Source organism: Brachionichthys hirsutus, chromosome 9, assembly GCF_040956055.1.
Source record: "Brachionichthys hirsutus isolate HB-005 chromosome 9, CSIRO-AGI_Bhir_v1, whole genome shotgun sequence".
Classification (NCBI taxonomy): domain Eukaryota; kingdom Metazoa; phylum Chordata; class Actinopteri; order Lophiiformes; family Brachionichthyidae; genus Brachionichthys; species Brachionichthys hirsutus.
The window spans coordinates 3,559,449-3,579,302 of NC_090905.1; the positions used below are offsets into that span (position 1 = coordinate 3,559,449).

At 48.3% G+C, this 19,854-nt stretch overlaps 1 protein-coding gene across 1 annotated transcript; it reads left to right on the forward strand.

The window, feature by feature from the left end:
- The first annotated feature begins 1,178 nt into the window (after positions 1-1,178).
- Positions 1,179-18,892, forward strand: ano8b (anoctamin 8b). The gene is made up of 20 exons (XM_068743145.1): positions 1,179-1,401; positions 8,593-8,703; positions 8,888-9,020; positions 10,934-11,072; positions 11,174-11,270; positions 11,389-11,505; positions 11,645-11,772; positions 11,891-12,052; positions 12,146-12,298; positions 12,527-12,653; positions 12,822-12,877; positions 12,973-13,047; positions 13,205-13,339; positions 14,343-14,590; positions 14,939-15,098; positions 15,232-15,615; positions 16,232-16,423; positions 16,606-16,737; positions 17,336-17,446; positions 17,836-18,892. Exons 1-20 carry the CDS (start codon positions 1,257-1,259, stop codon positions 18,604-18,606), a joined length of 3,576 nt encoding a protein of 1,191 aa, XP_068599246.1. The 5' UTR covers positions 1,179-1,256; the 3' UTR covers positions 18,607-18,892.
- Positions 18,893-19,854: the final 962 nt, after the last annotated feature.

The following is a 19,854-nucleotide window of genomic DNA, read 5'->3' on the forward strand; positions in this document are numbered from 1 at the left end:
AGACAGCGACAACAACAAACTGGTTATTTACTAGCTGAGTCGCACGAGGACGACGTCAGAGCCTGGGGTTACAAAACAGGCTCTCCTTGGCAAGAATCATCATTCACCAATAAGTGCACGCCGAGATACCTTAAACATAAAGTGAGTTTTTGAATAAAATCAGCATCTGGAGTTTAAATAGTCCGTGAAAGCGTCTTGCAGAAACTCGTGTCGCTAACTCATCTTTACCACAGCGAAGCCGGCCCGCCCTCTCTGATTCTGATTGGTCGGTGCTTTCTACAGTGCGAGACGTTCTATGCTGCTATTCGTTGAGTCAGAATTGAACCCGCCCACTGTGCGCCTTTTATTTTGGTCCGTGTCGCTACCGTTACTCTTCACTGCTAACGTTCCTATCTATCTATCTAAACTAGCGGAACCATATGCGGTTCCTAGGAATGGAATTGTGTTATTTTGACAAATGTAATGAGAAGTTCACGGTTTTGGTGCGGCTTTGCCTAATACTAGAATAAAAGTAATCTGTCTTCTTTGTGTCCAATACTTCATGCATGAACCCACTTCTCACAATATAACAATATATTAATCCCATTGGAGGTTGAATAATTTTGCTTCCAAAAGCACACCTTAAATGTATGAAAGACCTAAATAAATTGCAGCGTTATGAACACATTAGTAATATTATCATGCGTTTTATTTGGGTCTGCGTTTTGCCCTGATATAACCAAGTCGGTTCTATTTGTGGTCCAGCTCGCTGCAGGGAGACAAATAGACTACTATTAGCCCTCTTAGCAGGAACGCATGAAAATGACTGATGTTGATGGAATGTGCAGCTTTTTTATAGTAAAGTCTAGTTTGCTGCGCACGAAAGGAGTTTTGCGACATTCTCTCACATTTACTTTCCGATGAAGGAATTCCTTGCAGGCAGTCTGGATCAATATTGACGAAAGCGTGTGCGCGTTTGTGCGCGCCACCCATTCCCCCCCCCCCCCCCCCCCCCCCCTCCCCTCTCTCTTTGTCCCTCCTCTCCAGTCACCGGAGGAGCGCTCTTCATCCAGACGCGCATCCTGCTCCGGAATACTACCGGGATGACTCGCCGCCGCAGCGTCACCGACAACCTTCACTTCACTTTCACACCCATTTGATCCCTCGGACCCCCCCCCCCCCCCCTCCATGCGCTACCCTCCTCCTGAGATGCAACACCTCCTCCCAATTTCCCGGAGAAAGCCGTCATCTTCCTCCGCTCCTCGCCGATAGAGAGCATGCCCGACGCGGGGACCGGCGCGTCTGCCGCGGGCGGCGCGACCACCGCCTGCGACAGCGGCGAGAGCGCCCGGCACAGACACCGAGCGCCGCCGGGAGACGCGGAGAGGCCGGAGCCGGGCGCAGCCTCCTCCGGTGTACTTGGTGAGTCGACGCGGCTGAGCGAGGAAGGACAGGTGGACGCGATGATGGGAGACGAGCGGAGCGCCGCCGCGTCGTGATCCACCTCGCGGCGCCCTCCTTTTGTTTCCACGAGGGCGTCCCGAAATTACCCGATTAGACAACAGAGGCGTGGAAAATGTCTTTGACGCGCATTGTGGAGCCGCAGCGGCGACGCTCTTTAGGAATAAGGCCAGCTCGGGTGCACTGTGCGCGTCGCGCTGTTTGGGTTTGAGCGCCCTGCGTCCTGCGCCCTGCGTCCTGCGTCCTGCGCCCTGCGCCCTGCGTCCTGCGTCCTGCGCCCTGCGCCCTGCGTCCTGCGTCCTACGCCCACCAGCCTTCCTCTAGGCCACACAAATATTTACTTTATTTCGCGTTCTTGGATCCTTCTTCCAGGTGACTGCCTGTTTAGTAACTTGATGACTGTTTTCACTCTGAGTCGTTCCATGCTGTTGGTTGATAAAGGTTGCCTTCTTAAAGTAACACTTCACTTCTTTTTTCTTCTTCTTTTTTAACCAGTGTGCGTACAATTATAGTATTTACCTTTTTTTAAAATAAAGATAGGAAGAGTGCATCTACTACCGGTTTACTCTCTGTGACACCCACAATGGATTTGAATTGGCCACATCAGAGTTTTTTCGTGGTGAGGATTGCCAGTGAGGTTATTTTTGGAGCGAACCGCAGTAGCTGCTGAGCCGGGGTGACTTTCCCGGCGTTGCAGGGTGCGGAGGAGGCCTCTGTGCTCCCCTGCTACTCCTGCTGCAGAGCGATGCAGAGGAGCAGTGGCTTGTCAGCAGCAGAGAAACGCTCCTTTCCACGCTGGAGGTAACCTGAGCAGCCTGCAAGCAAAGTTTAGTTTTACGTGAAGTCATCGCCTAGAAGCGGTGCGGAGATGAAGGAGTCTGGTGATGCTCGCCTCCGCTGCTGACAGGGTATCTGCTCTCTGTATGCAAAATACTTTATTGATATTTGATGGAATTTACGATTAAATCACCGGCCGTGCCGTCACGCGTGTCACTGTCAGCCCCCCCCCCGGCATGGCAGCAAATCTCCAGACGAGATTTCTTTGGTCTCCGCCTGAAAGGCTTTTCCTCACTGGAGGCTTGGATTGTTTGATTGTCTCCAATCCTCTCCTAATCCTTCAACAGTCGACCACGATGACTTTAATCCAGCCATTTCTCTCTGTAAACTCAAATGGTCAAAAGCCGGCATTTCAAAGTTCAATTAAGTGCCCACCAATTAGGTTGTGTGCCCCCCCCCCCCCCTCCCAAATCTAGATGATCTCATACATATTCCACCATTATTATTATTATTATTAGATGCATTCAGGGCCCGCGTCCCCCTCTGAGCGCTCTCCATTCACTCGGCATGCAGAGCCATTAGATGCGGTTACACACACTTTTCCTGAGTTGTGATAAACCATCTGCCTCCCCTGCGGTGATTCACTCGTCCCAGCTTCTCAAGATATTTATTTATTTTAAATGCCTTAATCATATCACCCATAATGCCTTTCTGCCTCAGGCCAATCAACTCCTAAATCCCTCCATGGCTCTTAGGAAATTCACACTTTTCCATCCGAGGCCGTGGAGACAATCGAGCTGTGAGCTGCGAATGATGATGTTTGCTCCAGAGCCGAACGCCGCAGGCGTCCTGCCTTGCATGGAAGCTGCGACATGCTGCAGAGACTGGAAGAAGCGTCAATGCGGGTGCGACCGATTATCGCTTCGACACAAAGGCAGCATCGAATACCTCTTCCTCTGCCTTTCTGCGACTGCGTTGGCTCAGCCTGCAGGGCGCCGTTTCTCTTTTCTGTTACCTGTTGCTAAGCAAAGCCAGGAGAAATGCATCGACAGTTGCCAAGATAGCCACAGGGAACTGCCCCGCGTCATCCACTCTATCGCCCTCCGAGGGATGCTCAGGTGTAACATTCCACACAATGGGGCTTGTGGTGAACGGAGGCTTCTCCTGCGTATGTATCTGAAGATTCATTGTGACACTGTATTCATATAATCCTAATATTAATATTTAAACCTGAGACTAGACGTCTCGTCTGGCTGTGCAGTTTGAGTGTGAACTGACTCAGTCGTGCGTCTTTAGGCCATTTACTCTCCTTTTCGTGCAGGTTTGGTCGTCATACTTTTATTTCTTTTACTTGTATCTTCCAATAAGAACTTGAATGCGACAAAAAGCCTTTCTACAAGTGAGGGGGAACACTCTGTTCCAGCTCATATATCTGCACGCTGGCAGTGTTGATTGATGAGACTCAAGCACAGTCTGTTGTCTCAGCTTCCTTCTCTTACAGCTCCTCTGCTTTTCACCCCCCCCCCCCCCTTGTTTTTTACATTTTTATTTTAGTTTGCTATTTGTGCCACATCAGCATAAACAATGGAACATAAAATGCATGTGTCATCTGCACCGACTTGTTGGTTTGGATGGCTACCTGGTGTATCTGAGGCGTCGTACGGTCAGAGCATCGGGATTAGAGGCATCTTAACCGCCAAGGAAGAGAAGCCGCGTCGGCGCTGCTGCAAACATCCGTGTTTGCCTTTGAGAGCGACATACCTGCAGCATTTCTCATTTGTCCCGATCGGTGTTTGCTGAGGCGAAGGAATCGGCAGCCGTTTGTTTGTAGTGGAGATCTTCCAGTAGCCTCTGTTAACGTAGAGCGTGAGCGGCCAGCCTGCAGCCCGCAGTGTGGGGAACACGGTGCCCATGTCAAGGTTTCATGTTGCAGATATCCAGCTGTTTGTTGTCCTTGTTGTTTATGACATATGGTCAAAGATAATAAAAAAAATAAAGCGATTACACAAATCACTAAATTTGTTATGCATGTTTTAAATGATTGCATTTCATTTAGGGCCATCTCCATTTGAACGGTGTTTCTGTACCGGTATTTGAACCTGCAACCTGGTGTGTTTTAAACAAATGGCAGGGAGCGTTCCCTTCCCTTCGCTCTGCGGGGCCGAGTCAGAAGGCTGCAGCCCCGCTTTGGCACTACTCAACAACGAGGTCTGCTTTCTACACAAAGGCCGCCATTCACGCCGCTGTACTCATCATCGCCACCCCTCGCTTTCATAACCAGCCTTTTGACAATGCTGCTTTCAGCCAGCCGGGTGACGGCGGAGGAGGGATCTGCACTGAAAGGGTTTGAACTCAGCCACGCTCACGATTAATATGACGGCACCGTGATCTCCATTTATCCCCGCTTCTCTTTCGCTCACTGAGGTTGGTCGCCCCAGTTACAGTCGTCTGTAAAGGATGGCGGCGCAGAGTCAGAGAAGGAGAGGAACCTAATTAAGGAAATTGCCGGGTACTCTAAACCTAATTAGACGCTCCATCCCACTGGCTGACATGATCATTGTAATAAGGCCATTTATTTAAACGCTCAGCAGCTGCAATGGAAGGAGTTCCCGCCCGTCTCCGCGTTGGCTGAGCTCGACCCGTGTCATCATCCCACACCAAACAAAGAACGAGAATGAGACTGTCCCAATGTCTCTCTCACAAATCTTTCAACCCACAACATCCAAATACTGCAGCGGTCCCGCTTGTGATTTAGAGATAAACTTCTGTCTTTAGTTTTCCTCATTTCCATGGTTACGAGTTTGTTTTGTGCTCTCGCATCCAGCTGACTTCCTGTCTGAAGGTTTCTCATTAGGGCCATGAAACTGATTCTTAGATGAGACTTGTTTGGATTAAACTGGATTGTCAGTTCAGATGACATTTTTAAATGTTGCTGAGTTGAACAAATCACCAGCTGGATGCATCATTCATGTCCAATTACGAGTCTGGCTGTATTTTCAGCCGTAGCAGTACCCTAACATGGAACTACAGCACCCCAACGTAGAACTACAGTACCCCAATGTAGAACTACAGCACCCTAACATAGAACTACAGCACCCCAACGTAGAACTACAGCACCCCAACGTAGAACTACAGCACCCCAACGTAGAACTACAGTACCCCAACGTAGAACTACAGTACCCCAACGTAGAACTACAGCACCCTAACATAGAACTACAGCACCCCAACGTAGAACTACAGTACCCAAACGTAGAACTACAGCACCCAAACGTAGAACTACAGCACCCTAACATGGAACTACAGCACCCCAACGTAGAACTACAGCACCCCAACGTAGAACTACAGCACCCCAACGTAGAACTACAGTACCCCAACGTAGAACTACAGTACCCCAACGTAGAACTACAGCACCCAAACGTAGAACTACAGTACCCCAACGTAGAACTGCAGTACCCAAATGTAAAACTACAGCACCCCAACGTAGAACTACAGTACCCAAACGTAGAACTACAGCACCCCAACGTAGAACTACAGTACCCCAACGTAGAACTACAGTACCCAAACGTAGAACTACAGTACCCCAACGTAGAACTACAGTACCCCAACGTAGAACTACAGTACCCAAATGTAAAACTACAGCACCCCAACGTAGAACTACAGTACCCAAACGTAGAACTACAGTACCCAAACGTAGAACTACAGTACCCCAAAGTAGAACTACAGTACCCCAACGTCGAACTACAGCACCCAAACGTCGAACTACAGTACCCCAACGTAGAACTACAGCACCCCAACGTAGAACTGCAGCACCCCAACGTAGAACTACAGCACCCCAACGTAGAACTACAGCACCCAAATGTAAAACTACAGCACCCCAACGTAGAACTACAGTACCCAAACGTAGAACTACAGTACCCAAACGTAGAACTACAGTACCCCAAAGTAGAACTACAGTACCCCAACGTCGAACTACAGCACCCAAACGTAGAACTACAGCACCCAAACGTCGAACTACAGTACCCCAACGTAGAACTACAGCACCCCAACGTGGAACTACAGCACCCAAACGTAGAACTACAGCACCCCAATGTAGAACTACACCGTTTACACAGCGATCTGATTCACGGTCCCTCCTCCATCAGAGCGTTATCAAACACAGCCAGCGAAGATCACACTGAATGCATCTTGAAGTACTCGTTTGAGCGTTGTGACCTTCATTTCAGTCATTTGGCGCATTAATCTGGTATCTCAGGCTCACACACAGACTCGTATAGAAATGCCTGTGTAAACACCCCACAGAGCTGATCCCAGACACCCTGCCTGACGGGCTGATAAGCGCTATAGCCATGGGACCGACGTCTCACTGCGAAGCTGAACTGCTCAACAACGACCTGATTTCTGTTACAAAGCCCGAACGAGGCTTTTAAAACCTATAATTCACTGACACAGGCGACATGAACGGCATTCAGCAGGGCTATTCAAATGATCAAGTGCACTATGGAAATACACTAGTGAGCTGTGTGTGTATATATATATATATATATATATAACATAAGTGTCTTACTTCATTTAAATTCCAAAACTAACAACAATACAATGTTGTCTTCAGGGTAAAGTCCGTAATACGCTGTGGTAATCATTCTCTCCATGGAAATCAATGATGAGGCGAAAGCCTTCAGTTCAAATGAACTAGCATTGTTAAACCGATCACATCAAGTGAGATGGAAATAACGGCAGGAGAATGAGGTAATGGAATTATAAATAATGGACCCAGTAATGACTTACTTGTGTGTATTCAGTGAACTGATGCATCTTATAGGTAGAAATCAAATGAATGGATCGGTGCCTATCCTGGGCCGGGTCGCGGGGGCAGCAGCCTAAGCAGGGAAGCCCAGACTTCCCTCTCCCCGGGCCACTTCCTCTAGCTCTTCCGGGGGGATCCCGAGGCGTTCCCAGGCCAGCCGAGAGACATAGTCTCTCCAGCGTGTCCTGGGTCTTCCCCGTGGTCTCCTCCCGGTGGGACGTGCCCTGAACACCTCACCCGGGAGGCGTCCAGGACGCATCCTGAATAGGTCCCGAGCCACCTCATCTGACTCCTCTCAACGCGGACAGCTGCTTTTAGTTGGTGTTAATCCACATTCCAACAAGACATGCGTCATATATCTTTACCCAGATCCACTCCAAAGCAGGAAGGAATCCTGGATCTGTGTTCTAGAACCTAAAGAGTACTCGGTGTTAGAGCTCGTAAATAGAAGCTCTGTACAAACAAGCCCGCTTCAGGAGAGTGTGTGTGTGTGTGTGCGTGTGTTTATGTGTGTGCGTGCACGTATGCTGCTCAGCAATGAATACAGAACTCATTGGAATTGCTGTCATGTTGCAGCTCCTGCCTGCAGCTCTTCATCTGAAGCACGGTGTAGCAGCCATTCAGATTTCAGTTTCCAGGCACACCACTCCAGACTTTAGGAGGTGAAAACACCTCTCCCTGGTTCCTCTTTGGCCTGTTGAGATATTTGCATGATTATTTTTTTCAGTGGGGGGGGGGGGGACAAACAATATGGAAAAAGACTAAGTTGTCACATCCTCTTATGTAAGTATCAAACGGAGCCTTTCTTGGAGTTTGCGTGTAACGGCGACTTTCGATCCATCGAGGGAAAAGCACCATCTGCAGCTGAATAGATTACATTTAATGCATTAAAAGAAATGAAGTTGGAATTCTATGACAAATCAATCGTTATCGTAGCATTAGTGCTGTCTTCTTCTTTAGTTTTTATTGCACTTGTTTTGTGCAGCAGCCTCACGTTGCACATCGTTTATTCTGAGGCTCGTTTCTGGGAAGCCTCGCTGTGTCCCCTCCTGAGCCGTTCCGTCTTCCATGAAGCGTTGATTGTTTAATGTGACGGGTCGGGGGGGGGCTTTATCGGGGGGGCTGCTGATCTGGCGGTGGGATTTACGGCCGCTTGCTGTGATATCACAGTTACATTTACAGCCAGCCACGGCCTCGGGCCTCTCACAGAGCGTCTGCTTTTGTAACCGTGTGAACGATAAGCGAACCACTTACTCAAACGTCCCGTATTTCTCATGGGTGTACATAAAGATGACACATTTCTGTCCCATGGAGTTTGTGGGAAGATGTGCTGTCCTCTTTCCACTGAGCCGTCCCGATAAGGTTGCGTTCCGGCCTCACTGTGTGGCGACAGCAGAGCTATTTTTAGCGTTTTGTTGACTTGTGCATTGTAATTCTACAGGGGGCAGTGGGGTAAGAGTTTAGAAATGTCCTCGCTCCTTGCACTGTTCCACTTTGAAAAGGTGACTTTGGTTTTCTCCCCCTTTTGTCTCGTTCTCTCCGTTCCTCTCTCTGCCTGCTTTCCCTCTCAGATAAGTTGTTTGGGAAGCGACTGCTGCAGGCTGGGAGACACATCATGTCTCACAAGTCCTGGATGAAGACGGTGCCCACAGAAAACTGTGATGTCCTCATGACATTTGCAGGTCAGACACACACACACACACACACACTTGTATTTCAATGTCGTCATGCGTTTGTGTAACATTTAACCTGCAGCTGCTGCTCAGGAATAAATAGCCCAGGACTGTGGGAGTCCTCTGGATGCAGCGATGAGTGGGAAAACATTGAGGATGTTTTTATTTATTTTTTTGCAATTTCCTGCCACAGATACTACGGATGACCACACGTTGCTATGGCTACTGAACCACATCCGGCTGGGAATCCCAGAGCTCATTATCCAAATCCGTCATCACAAGCACACGCGGGTTTACGCGTTCTTCGTCACGGCAACGTATGAGAAGTAAGGACTCTCTGCAGCATTAACCTCTTCTGTGTTCAGTCTTTACAATATAACGGCAAGTAATCGTAGTTTTGAGTACAGAGTAAACGTAAAAGGTGTTTGTTCTAAGCAATCAACTACTTTATTTTGTTTTTCCTCAATAAAATAATAGAGGCTTGTGAAAAATGCTCAGTGCAGTTTGTTGCTTGCGTGTATAGAATTTAACATTTAGCTTTATCTCGTTTTTATTTGAAGTTAGATGAGTAGATCTGTATCTGCTCTAGGTTTATGATCTGATCTAAACTGCTCCTTCGGATTGAATAATCCAGATTTGTAATGAGTTTGTGTGATTTCTGCTTTGCTGAAGACAAAAATGTCTTTCCTGTCCTCTGCTGATTCCACTAATCTGCTGCGAGACATTTAAGGTTTGGCAGAAAGTTGCGTCGTCGTTCGGTTCACGCTCTCCCTATAAGTGCAGTCTTTTATTTTGGAAGCCATCTGCGGGTTGACTGAAGATGAGCTCGTCGTCATTCTAATCTCAGCGCTGACTTTGGTGCGTCAGGAAATACAATCCGACGGAGGGAGGCGGCACTGACCGTTCCGTAGGATGCTGACGCTGCATCCGACGGCAGGCAGGGAAAGGGAAATAAATACAGAATCCCGGCTGAATCGTTCACCCATGAGTGTAAATAGGAATAGACAGATGTCCTGAAGAGAGAGAGAGAAAAGAAGGGAGGAGGAGGAGGAGAGAGGCAAAAGAGAAAGGATGGATACAGTGTTTTTTAGACTTTACCAGGTAAAGAGCTCCAGGAAAGAAAATGATTGCTGGGCTCCTCTTCCTCACACACACACACACACACACACACACACACACACAGGTCGACCTACATTTCAAGTGAAAGAAAAGATAACCCAGAAAGTATTCTATCCTCTGGAGCGCCCCTTGAATACAGTCGTACTGAACTGTAGTACCAGTGTAGGCACCAGCAGAGAGACAGCTGGGCTCACATGGTCTGTGCCTGTTTCAAAGGTTCCTGTTCCTCTGAGTTAGCGTAAGCCTTTAGAAGTCCTTTTTCTACGTCGACACATTCCATTGGTGTTAAGTGTTTGAGGAGAAAGAGCATAAAAGTCAATAATGTTGTTTGATTTCATGAGAACGGAGGTTAAATGTTCCACTGGGAGCAGCAACCCTGGAGCGCTTAGCCGTTCCTCACGGATAACTAAACGGTTACACAGATGCAGCTTCTCTCTGCTGCTGTCCATCATGGCGCTGGATCTCCTCTGTGTGATGGATGGATGTAACGACCCACCCAGGCTGCGCTCCTGCATGTGCAGCATCTGCTCCGTCACATCAGGAGGCAACGGCGCGTTTCCGATTTCTATTTCAAAACTGCTGGGGCGGATGGTTGCGTGAAGGTGGATGAGAGAAGAGAGGACGAAGAGGAGGTGGAAGGATGTTAAGAGAAAGAGGAGGATGAAAACAGGAAGTGGAGCAGGGGCTGATGGGGATTGAGCGATGAGGGGGAGGCGTTAGAGGTGACGCCACGATGAAGGTCGGCCCGTCTCTGCCGATTGTTTTACCAAACGCCGCTTCGTCCTTTTCCGTGTAGCTTTTTGTTCCGCTGACCACAGCAGAAATGTGATTTATGAATCTTTGCAATGTCGAATCAGCACGATTTCAGTTTATTTTGAGAAGTGACCGCTTGTAAATCCTCATATTAGAGGAGCTGGAGCTAAAAAAAAATAAATAAAAGCATTTTACATCTTCAGAAATTGTTGATTAATAGTAACATTAAACAGGAAATGACAGTTTTCAGGTCTTAAATGTGATTAAATATTCACATTCTCGCACGTTACGGTTGTGCACGTTACGACGCGCTGCGCTGCCGTTAGAAGATGGATTCCCGGCTTCAGCTTTCTTTGTCGTCCATCAGTTTGTTACGAGGAGCTGAGGAGATGGGCCTGAGGAAAACGGTGAAGCCCGAGTTCGGAGGAGGAACGCGGAACTTCTCCTGTGAGGAGGACTACATCTACGAGAACATCGAGAGCGAGGTTTGCTTCTTTACATCGCAGGTCAGTGTCAGCATGCACGCACACACACACACACACACATGGAAATAAAGGTCCTCCCAAGTCACCGGAGTCTCCGTCCTCCTCCTGTGTGTTGACTCCAGGAGAGGCAGAGCATCATTAAATTCTGGATGGACAATCTACGAGCCAAACACGGAGAGGTGCTTCATAATATCAACTTCCTGGAGGGACAGCCAATCAGTAGGTTCCGGTCCTTTACTGTTTTTTAACATTTTCTTTTTTTTTTTGCATTACTAATAATCAAATACTTGGTTGAAAATGCTACTGACATTCCAACGTGCTTTATTCCCTCCTACAGTCCCAGAGCTGCATGCACGAGGAGTCATCCAGCAGCTCTTTCCCCTCCATGAGCAGAGGATCCTCGGTCAGCTGATGAAGTCTTGGGTTCAGGCTGTCTGTGAGAAACAGCCCTTGGGTCAGTCGAAGATTCTCCTGCTCCCAAAGCGCCAGCCCTGCTCCCTCCATGTTCCTCCGTCGTACCAATTAAAGCGAATATTTGTTGACTCGTTCGTACTTCTCTACGCTGACAGTAACACTCATTCCTCACTTCACAGATGACATCTGTGATTACTTCGGGGTGAAGATTGCGATGTATTTCGCCTGGCTGGGGTTTTACACCACGTCCATGTTGTATCCCGCGTTGATCGGATTTGTGCTGTGGATGCTCACCGAGTCGGATCAGGTGAGGCGCGAAGCGTCCGCCGTTCTAAGCAACAAGCGAGCCTCCCGCTGAAAACCTCCCGACGGTGGCGCCGCTGTGGGCTGAAAGTAGCTCGTGTTTTTTGTCCGGGTTGTGTCAGACGAGCCGCGACATCTGCTGCGTTGTGTTTGCGCTGTTCAACGTGGTCTGGGCCACCCTGTTCCTGGAGCGGTGGAAGAGGAGAGGCGCCGAGCTGGCGTACAAGTGGGGAACGTTGGACACCCCTACCGAATCCCTGGAGGAACCGCGGCCTCAGTTCCGGGTGAGAGAAACTGAAACGTTGCCTCTCGCTATCCTCGTCCTCCTCTCTTCCTTTTCAAGCCCTTTCACCCTTTTGCTCGCTCCCCTTCTGCAGGGGGTGAAGCGCTGCAGTCCCATAACAGGATGCGAGGAGTTCTACTATCCTCCGTGGCGGAGGCGTGTATTCAGGTGGTTGGTCAGCCTGCCTATCTGTGTCCTCTGTCTCTGCTTTGTCTTCCTGGTCATGCTCATCTGCTTCGAGCTGCAGGTCAGTCGGCTGTCGGCATCTGTGTTTAATGTGACTTTGTGTCGGTATTGATTTCACTCACAGAAACCTCCTCACCCTGCATCATGTCCTCGTTCGGTTAAAGGTCGATACGGTCATGCAGAAAGAGAGCGCGATTACCTTTAAAAAAAAAAAAAAAAAAAGATTGTCCAGCTGATTACACAGCCTGGATGGTTTTTGGAGTCAAAAGCAACAATTTTGTCTCTGCAGGAATTTGTGATGGGGATCAAGGAAATGCCTCGGCTGGCTCGCTTCATCCCCAAAATCATGCTCGCTATCACTGTGACCGCATGTGACGAGGTGTACAGGAAAATCGCCTGGTGGCTCAACGACATGGGTGAGAGTCGCGGGTCCGGGTTCACACTCAGAGCGGAGCTGATTTCTTATGGAAGATTGACGTTTTAATAATCCGCCTTATACTCGTGTTATCAGTAGTTTTACAGTATATCATCATGGTGGTTCCGTTTTTACTGTTTGAGATGGCTTGTATGCTATTTTCCCACAGAAAACTACAGACTCCAGAGTGCCTATGAGAAAAATCTCATCATCAAAATTGTCCTTGTGAGTTGCTTTTTTTTTTTATTCCACAACATTTCATCTGCAAACGTGGGGAAGAAGCTCATTTCTATTATTTATGGCCTTTTTCTCTCTTACAGTTTCAGTTTGTAAATTCGTATCTCAGCCTTTTTTATATTGGATTCTACCTCAAAGACATGGAGCGGCTGAAAGAGGTAAGAAGCCTTTCAATCAGGCGTCGGCTTCAGCGACTCATTCGGCCTCCATCGTCTGTTGTTGTTGTTGCAAACCCATATTTAAATCATTTACTCTCTCTGCTTCCATGCATCGGTTTCTGTAACCACCCGTTCATTTCATCCATCCGTTCGGAAGATGCTGCTGGTGTTGTCTCTGTTACGGAGCCTGCAGCGGCAGGTCCGGGTCAATGTGCTGCCCATCATCTTCTTCAAGATCCAGATGCTTGTGGTCTCTGTTCCCTGGTTCTTCAGGGCTTTACTCAAGTCCAAAGTATGGTCTCTGTACATATACTGTCTGGGGAAAGAGGTCAAAGGTTGTTGTGTGACTCTTTTTGGTGTTTGCCTTTACATGCTTCACGGTGATCATTACAGAAACTTCACCTATCAACCTGTTTCTTATGCTGTTGTCTGGTGGGAGCCTCTAAATGTCATAATTCCTTCGCCCTATTATAAATTCAAAATGTCCACATGACAATTAAAGCTCTATTTTAGAGGTGTGCGGCTTTCTGATTATTTCAATGATTAGTTTCTAGTTACTGTCATTGTGCGGTTTTCCTCTGTTTAACATAGGGATGTGGTGTCTGGAATTTCACTGGCCTTTCCCATCCATGAAATTTGTGGGAAATGCTTTTCTGCTACAAGTCTTGCCATTCCAACCTCAATTTCTCACCGACCAGAACAGAGCAGCCGCGTTACAACTCACAAGTAAAATATATACGCAGTTCGCTTTCACACGGCAGTGAAAGGAATAGAAAGCCGTCCCACGGGTTTGAAAACGCACTGGGAAATAAGAAGCGGCTGGCGTTGTCGGACGTCTCTCTCAAGGCTCCTGTAGGTCACAGTGGGAGGGAACCCGATCTCCTTCTCTGCGTTTCCCAGCTCTTCCATCACCGACTGAAAATGGCATCAGGTCCATGTCTGTGGTTGTGTGTTTGCATTCTGTGTGCAGCTCGCAGCTATATTGTTAATATGCATCAGCGTTATTGGACTTTCTCTTACAGTGAAGCCGGTATTGGAGCTCTGAGGCGCTGCATGTACATGCATGTTTTTTAACGTATGTGCTTGTTGAATAAGGTCTGAAAACCTAATTGTTGGATTTCTTGTGTTTTTTTTTTTATCCTTCTGATTCCCATTAAATCCTCCTTCATCCTGCTGCTCCTCTTCTCTCATGCTCTGCACATTTCTAACCGCTTTAAATCAGGGAGGTGTTTCCTTTTCTTTAAATTATGTTCACACTGTGTAATTCACGTCGTGTGACTGTCCCTCTCGGTCAGATGCTGGCCACTCTGCTCATCATACGCCAGTTCCTTCAGAATGTGAAGGAGGTCCTGCAGCCTTACCTGTACGAACGCCACAAGCTGGGCGAGCTCACCCTGCGGGCTGTTTGGAACCTCCTGCTGTCAGTGCTGCTGAAATACGCCCGGCTGGCTGCAGGAAAAGCGCAGGCCTCTCCCGCTGACCGAGCCGTGCCGGGAGCTGGACTGAGCGGCGCCAGGCCCGCGCTGGGGTTGTCAGAAAGAAGGTCAAAGCCAATTTAAAGTTCCTCTCACTTAATAAAAGGCAGCAAACATATACTTCAGTAGTGGATTGTGGATTGCAAAAAGAGTCCGGAATCCTTTCCAGTTTAATTTGTTGCTTGCACGAAAAGAAACAGACATTTTCTGCTAAATATTTAATATGTACAGTTACATTTCTCTGTTTTCTGTTTTCATTCACAAAAACCCTAAAAGCATTCGTCGCTACAAACACAAACGCGAGTCGGTTCGAATTAAGACTCTTTGTCTGCGCCGGCCGCCGGGAATAGAGCGCCGCGGCGAGTGGCGAACGGGCACATTCCGTCTGACGTCTCTCTGTCTTTAATGTCTTTCAGGGAAAAGAAGTGTTTGAATGGAGGCTGCGGGGTGCCTGACGAGGAGGAGGGAGGCGAGAGGGATGAAGCTGACAGCGGGAGGTTCAGTGAAGGAGAGACGGACGAGGATAATCTGATCGACTGTGGTTTGAAGCTGAGGAAAGTCAGCTTCATAGAGAAGGTAGGAGCTCGGACATGTAAGGGTTAATAAGCTCGCGTTAATAAGCTCATGATTTATGAAGGTGCTGCTTGTGCATTAATGATAGTTCTTAATATTGATTAGCAGTATGCTAATCGGTCCTATTGCTGCTCAGGTGGGCCGGCGCCCGGCCTGCAGCGGCCCCACTATGGACAGCAGCTTCATGGAGGAGGGGAGCCCCACTATGGTGGGGAAAGGAATGGACCCGGCCTCTGTGTTTGAAATGTGCGACGACGAGGACGACAACGATAACGGCATCCATGATGTGAAAGAGTCGGCCGGGGGTGGGACAAGCGTGGCCGAGGGAGGTGCCGCCGGCGTTGCCCCCCTGCCCTCTGGCTCTGAGGGCAGCACATCCCTGCGACACAGGAGGATGGGCCGGACCGCAGAACGACCCGAGCCAAAGACCAAAAGGGCATCGTGGATGGCCCCCCCTGAGGACAGAGAGAGCAACACCCTGGCTCAGGCCGAGATGGAGAGCTGCATGCAGACTTGCGCTGTAAGGTTAAACGCTGCACACCGTTTTCAGAGGTCGCCGTTTGTAGTTTGCATTTCAAAAACTACAATTACATTTTTGTGGTTTCCATGGAGTTATGAGCTGATTCTATTCGCCTCTCCATGATAACTGAAGGCTTAGAGAATATGCAATCTCATATCCTGATGAGTTTGGGAGGGATGGCGATTTCCTGTTGCAATGGGAACATTGTTCCCGAAACGAAATCCCATGTTCCTCTTCCAATGTCTGAAAAAACTCTGAATGCAAATTTAAATCTGTCCATCGTTTTTGAAGCGGTCAAACAAACACACAAACTAATCAATGATCATTTTTGGTATAGGCAGTAATCCAAAATATCAGTAGTACTACTAGTAGTAGTAGTAACACTTGACATTTTCCACATACTGAGCTCAGTTTTCATGCCGCCTGAATCCAAACCTTCTCAGTTACATGACACCTCACACGTTTCCTGTCTGCCACCGGGGTTCATGTTCCAAAACGTCTCGCGTGAATAAACAACAGCTTAACGACACTCGGATCATAATTTGGTAACCTGAGTTTGGTCTGCAGAAGGTCACTCTTAGCCTAACATGCTAGAACCATGTGTTATTGCTCCCAGGACCCCTTCCAGGACTACCAGGAGATGTTCGTCCAGTTCGGCTACGTGGTGCTCTTCTCCTCGGCCTTCCCTTTGGCTGCCATGTGCGCTCTCATCAACAACATCATTGAAATCCGCAGCGATGCCTTTAAGCTGTGCACTGGCCTGCAGAGGCCCTTCGGAGTCAGAGTGGAGAGCATTGGCCAGTGGCAGGTCAGACCTACACCCACACGGACTTTTCTGCAGCAGTGGTCTGAGTGAAATAAATATCGATTCGATTACCGCCATGTGAATGTGAATGTGTTATTATCATATGAATCGATCGGTTGTAGATAATCGCCTGGATGAACTCAAGAGACTTTATCTTAAACCCATTTTTCTCCCCCCTCCTTCAGACTGTGATGGAAGCCATGGGCCTGATCGCCATCATAGTGAATTGTTACCTGATTGGTCAGTGCGGTCAGCTGCAGCGTCTCTTCCCCTGGCTCAGCCCAGAGATGGCCATTGTCTCCATCGTCATCCTCGAGGTAGCGCGCCTCCTTCCTCCTCGTCTTGCCTGAAGCGCTTTGAGCTTAATGCTTTTCCAGACCTTTTTCTCTGACGCAGCATAAAAGGCACGGTAATCAGAAAATGTGCTTTCTGTTCAGGCTGCCAACATGTTTGATTCTGGAAATGCTTTTTACGGGGCAGAATATTTGCCTGCACCCGTCCGCCTGGCACACAAACGGGATGCGTGCGCTTTCTAAACACCTAGAGAGCCAGGAAATGTCCAGGTTAGGTTATGGACACATGCTATTATTGTTAATAATAAGAAAAAAAAAGCACGAGCATGTAGATTGTAGCTCTCTATTTGAAACATATTTAGATAGTACTTAGCGCTGCAACCTGTGCCTCCCTATATTTGGAAAAAGGTAAACAGCCTGCAGCTCTGTTTGGGCCTGATAAAGCGGTCAGGCCATGAGGAGGAGAATTTCACGCTCCAGATGATGTGCAAGAAAACGTTTGCTCATCACTCACTTCAAGAGTAATCCGAAGCGTTGCGTCCTACATCTGATTAGGATTTCATTTAATCTTTTTTGCTTCCTTCCCAATCGTCGCCTTCCCCACCTGCCTGTCTGCCTGCAGCACTTTGCCATCCTCCTGAAGTACGTCATCCATGTAGCCATCCCCGACGTTCCAACGTGGGTGCAGGAGGAGATGGCTAAACTGGATTATCAACGCAGGGAAGCGTTCAAGGTAAGCGATCGGACGGGAAAAGTTGCAGGAGATGCGTGTTTGAATTCTCCGGGGAGATTGAACAAACCCTCATTATGTGAGGAGCACTTTAACATCTAATTTGTATACTAGCTATCCACGGGGCTGAACTTCCTGCAGCAAACACTCGACTGATTTCATTTTGGAGATCATTTATATCTTTTTAAACCTCTGGGGATAGTTAAGCAATTATGCTTTAGAGAAACACAGTATTTATAGAACGCATTAAAGAGAAGATGAGGCTGGATTGGTCCCTGCAGCAGCGACGCAGGCCTCGCAGGAAGGGCGTTGTTAGCTGGGTAGGACTGCAGTATTGTACCGGCGATCCGACAGCGATCCTAAACTGTGCGACTGTTTTCCTTCCCATGCAGAAACATGAGCGCCAGGCGCAGCAGCATTACCAGCAGCTGCAGAGGAGGAAGAGGGAGGAGGAGGAGAGGCAGAGGCAGGCCGAGCATATGGCCCGCAGGGAAAGGGAGCGGGATGACGGCAAGGGCGACTCCTCCGGCGATCACCACCATGAAAAGAGTCACAGCAGCAAATCGCGTCCCGGCGGAGGAGCTGGAGGGAGCAGCGGGTCAGAGAGGCCCAAGAGGCCCAGCTCGCTGTTAGCCAACAACAACGTGATGAAGCTGAAACAGATCATCCCGCTGCAGAGCAAGTTCTCCTCAGGCGGCGCCCGCTCCCCGCAGTCACCGACGGGAAGCGAGCCAAAACTGCCCGGGTTCCTGAGCTTCAAATTCCTCAAGTCACCGGAGAATAAGAAGGAAGGCGCCGCGGCTTCCGTGGCTGCGACCGCAGCTTCGACCGCCACAGTGGCGCCGTCGGCTTCATCATCGTCATCAAGTAGCAGCTCTCAGGAGCGTTCCCAGTCACCCAGCAAAGCCTTCAACCCTGGGAAACTGTTTAACTTTGGGAAATCTGAGGTGGGGGCGTGTGTGAACGGGGCTACACTACCCAGATCCATGGACGGATCATCATCATCATCATCATCATCATCATCTCAGGTGTCCGACCTCAGACGCCTGACCCCATCCAGGTCCGACTTGAACGACGTTCCGGATGAGATCCCCTCGCCTGGAGGGGAAGCGTCAGAGAACGGACATTCAGCAGACTTGGACCCGGCCGGCTCTAAAGTCTAGCAGACGAGTCGCCGGCCGCATCTTAACGGGAGAACTGGTGCGTTTACTGTGAGGAAAGACCCGGCCTGCCTTCTGTGTGGCACAGACATTGTGCAGAGTAGAGGAAGAAGAGGAAGGGAGAGGATGAAGCCGATGTGAGTTGACTTCAGGTTCGGTTAAAAAAAAAAACAGGCTTTAAAAGAAAGATGTAAGCCCTTCTGTCATGACAAATAAAAACGCACACACACCGTCACACACAGGCATATGAATCCCTCCTGGTCTGCAATACATAAAGAAATGCATGAGCTGCATTTCCTTTATTTTTCAGCCTTTAAAGCTGAGCTGGGGTTTTTTTTTCTAGTCAATGATTTATAATCATCCTGTTGTGGAGCGAGAACATGAATTAATGTACAGTATAATGCCTCATTTTTAACTGTGAGGAAGACTTGGGCCCTTCGCTTCAATATCGAAGTGGAGAAATTGAAAAAGCAATATTAATCAGTGTTTTAGTTATTATCGATCATCATGCATAGCCCTCTTTTTTCTTTTTCTTTTTGCACACCAGCTTTATTTTCAAAGCGGGGGTGACGTCTGAGCTTTGTACACTTTCCTACCACCCTGTGATGGGGGGGGAAAAAAAGATTTGTCCAAAAAAAGCTCAACTCTATCCGCCGTATTCCTCCGAGGAGGGTGAGGGCAGAAGAAGAAGCAGCAAAAAACTAGACAAAAGCAAGCAGAAATAAATGACAGCGATGTGGTGAAAACCTGTCGTTATCCATCCAAACCCAGAGAGCGCCTTGTAAATACAGATGGCGTTCCATCCAGAGTCGGGGAACAGGCCTGGAGTTACCGAGGTAGCGTTTGCACTAAACCCCTAACACCAGCCTGCCTCATCACATTATGCAAAAGCCTTTCACACATTCTTTTTACTTACCTGCGTCTGCTCGCAGGTAAGTAAGCCAGCCATTATGGGATGTCCTAAATATTCGCAGCCATTATGGGATTTCCTAAATATTCTTTTATATAATTGGGATCCACATCTTTTTCCATATGCACCATTTTCTGCATTGCTTAATTGCAGTGTTTTGTATTTTTCGGGTTATACTGTTAATAATATTCAACACTGTTTATGGTCTATTCATGTCATTCCAGTCAGCAAAGCCCAGCGTTTTTCCACTTCTATCAGATCTACAGGAGGGGGCGCCAGAGTTTCTCCTTGTTGACTCTGAACTCTTAACAAGAGTTTAAATGTATTAAGGTGAAATTACA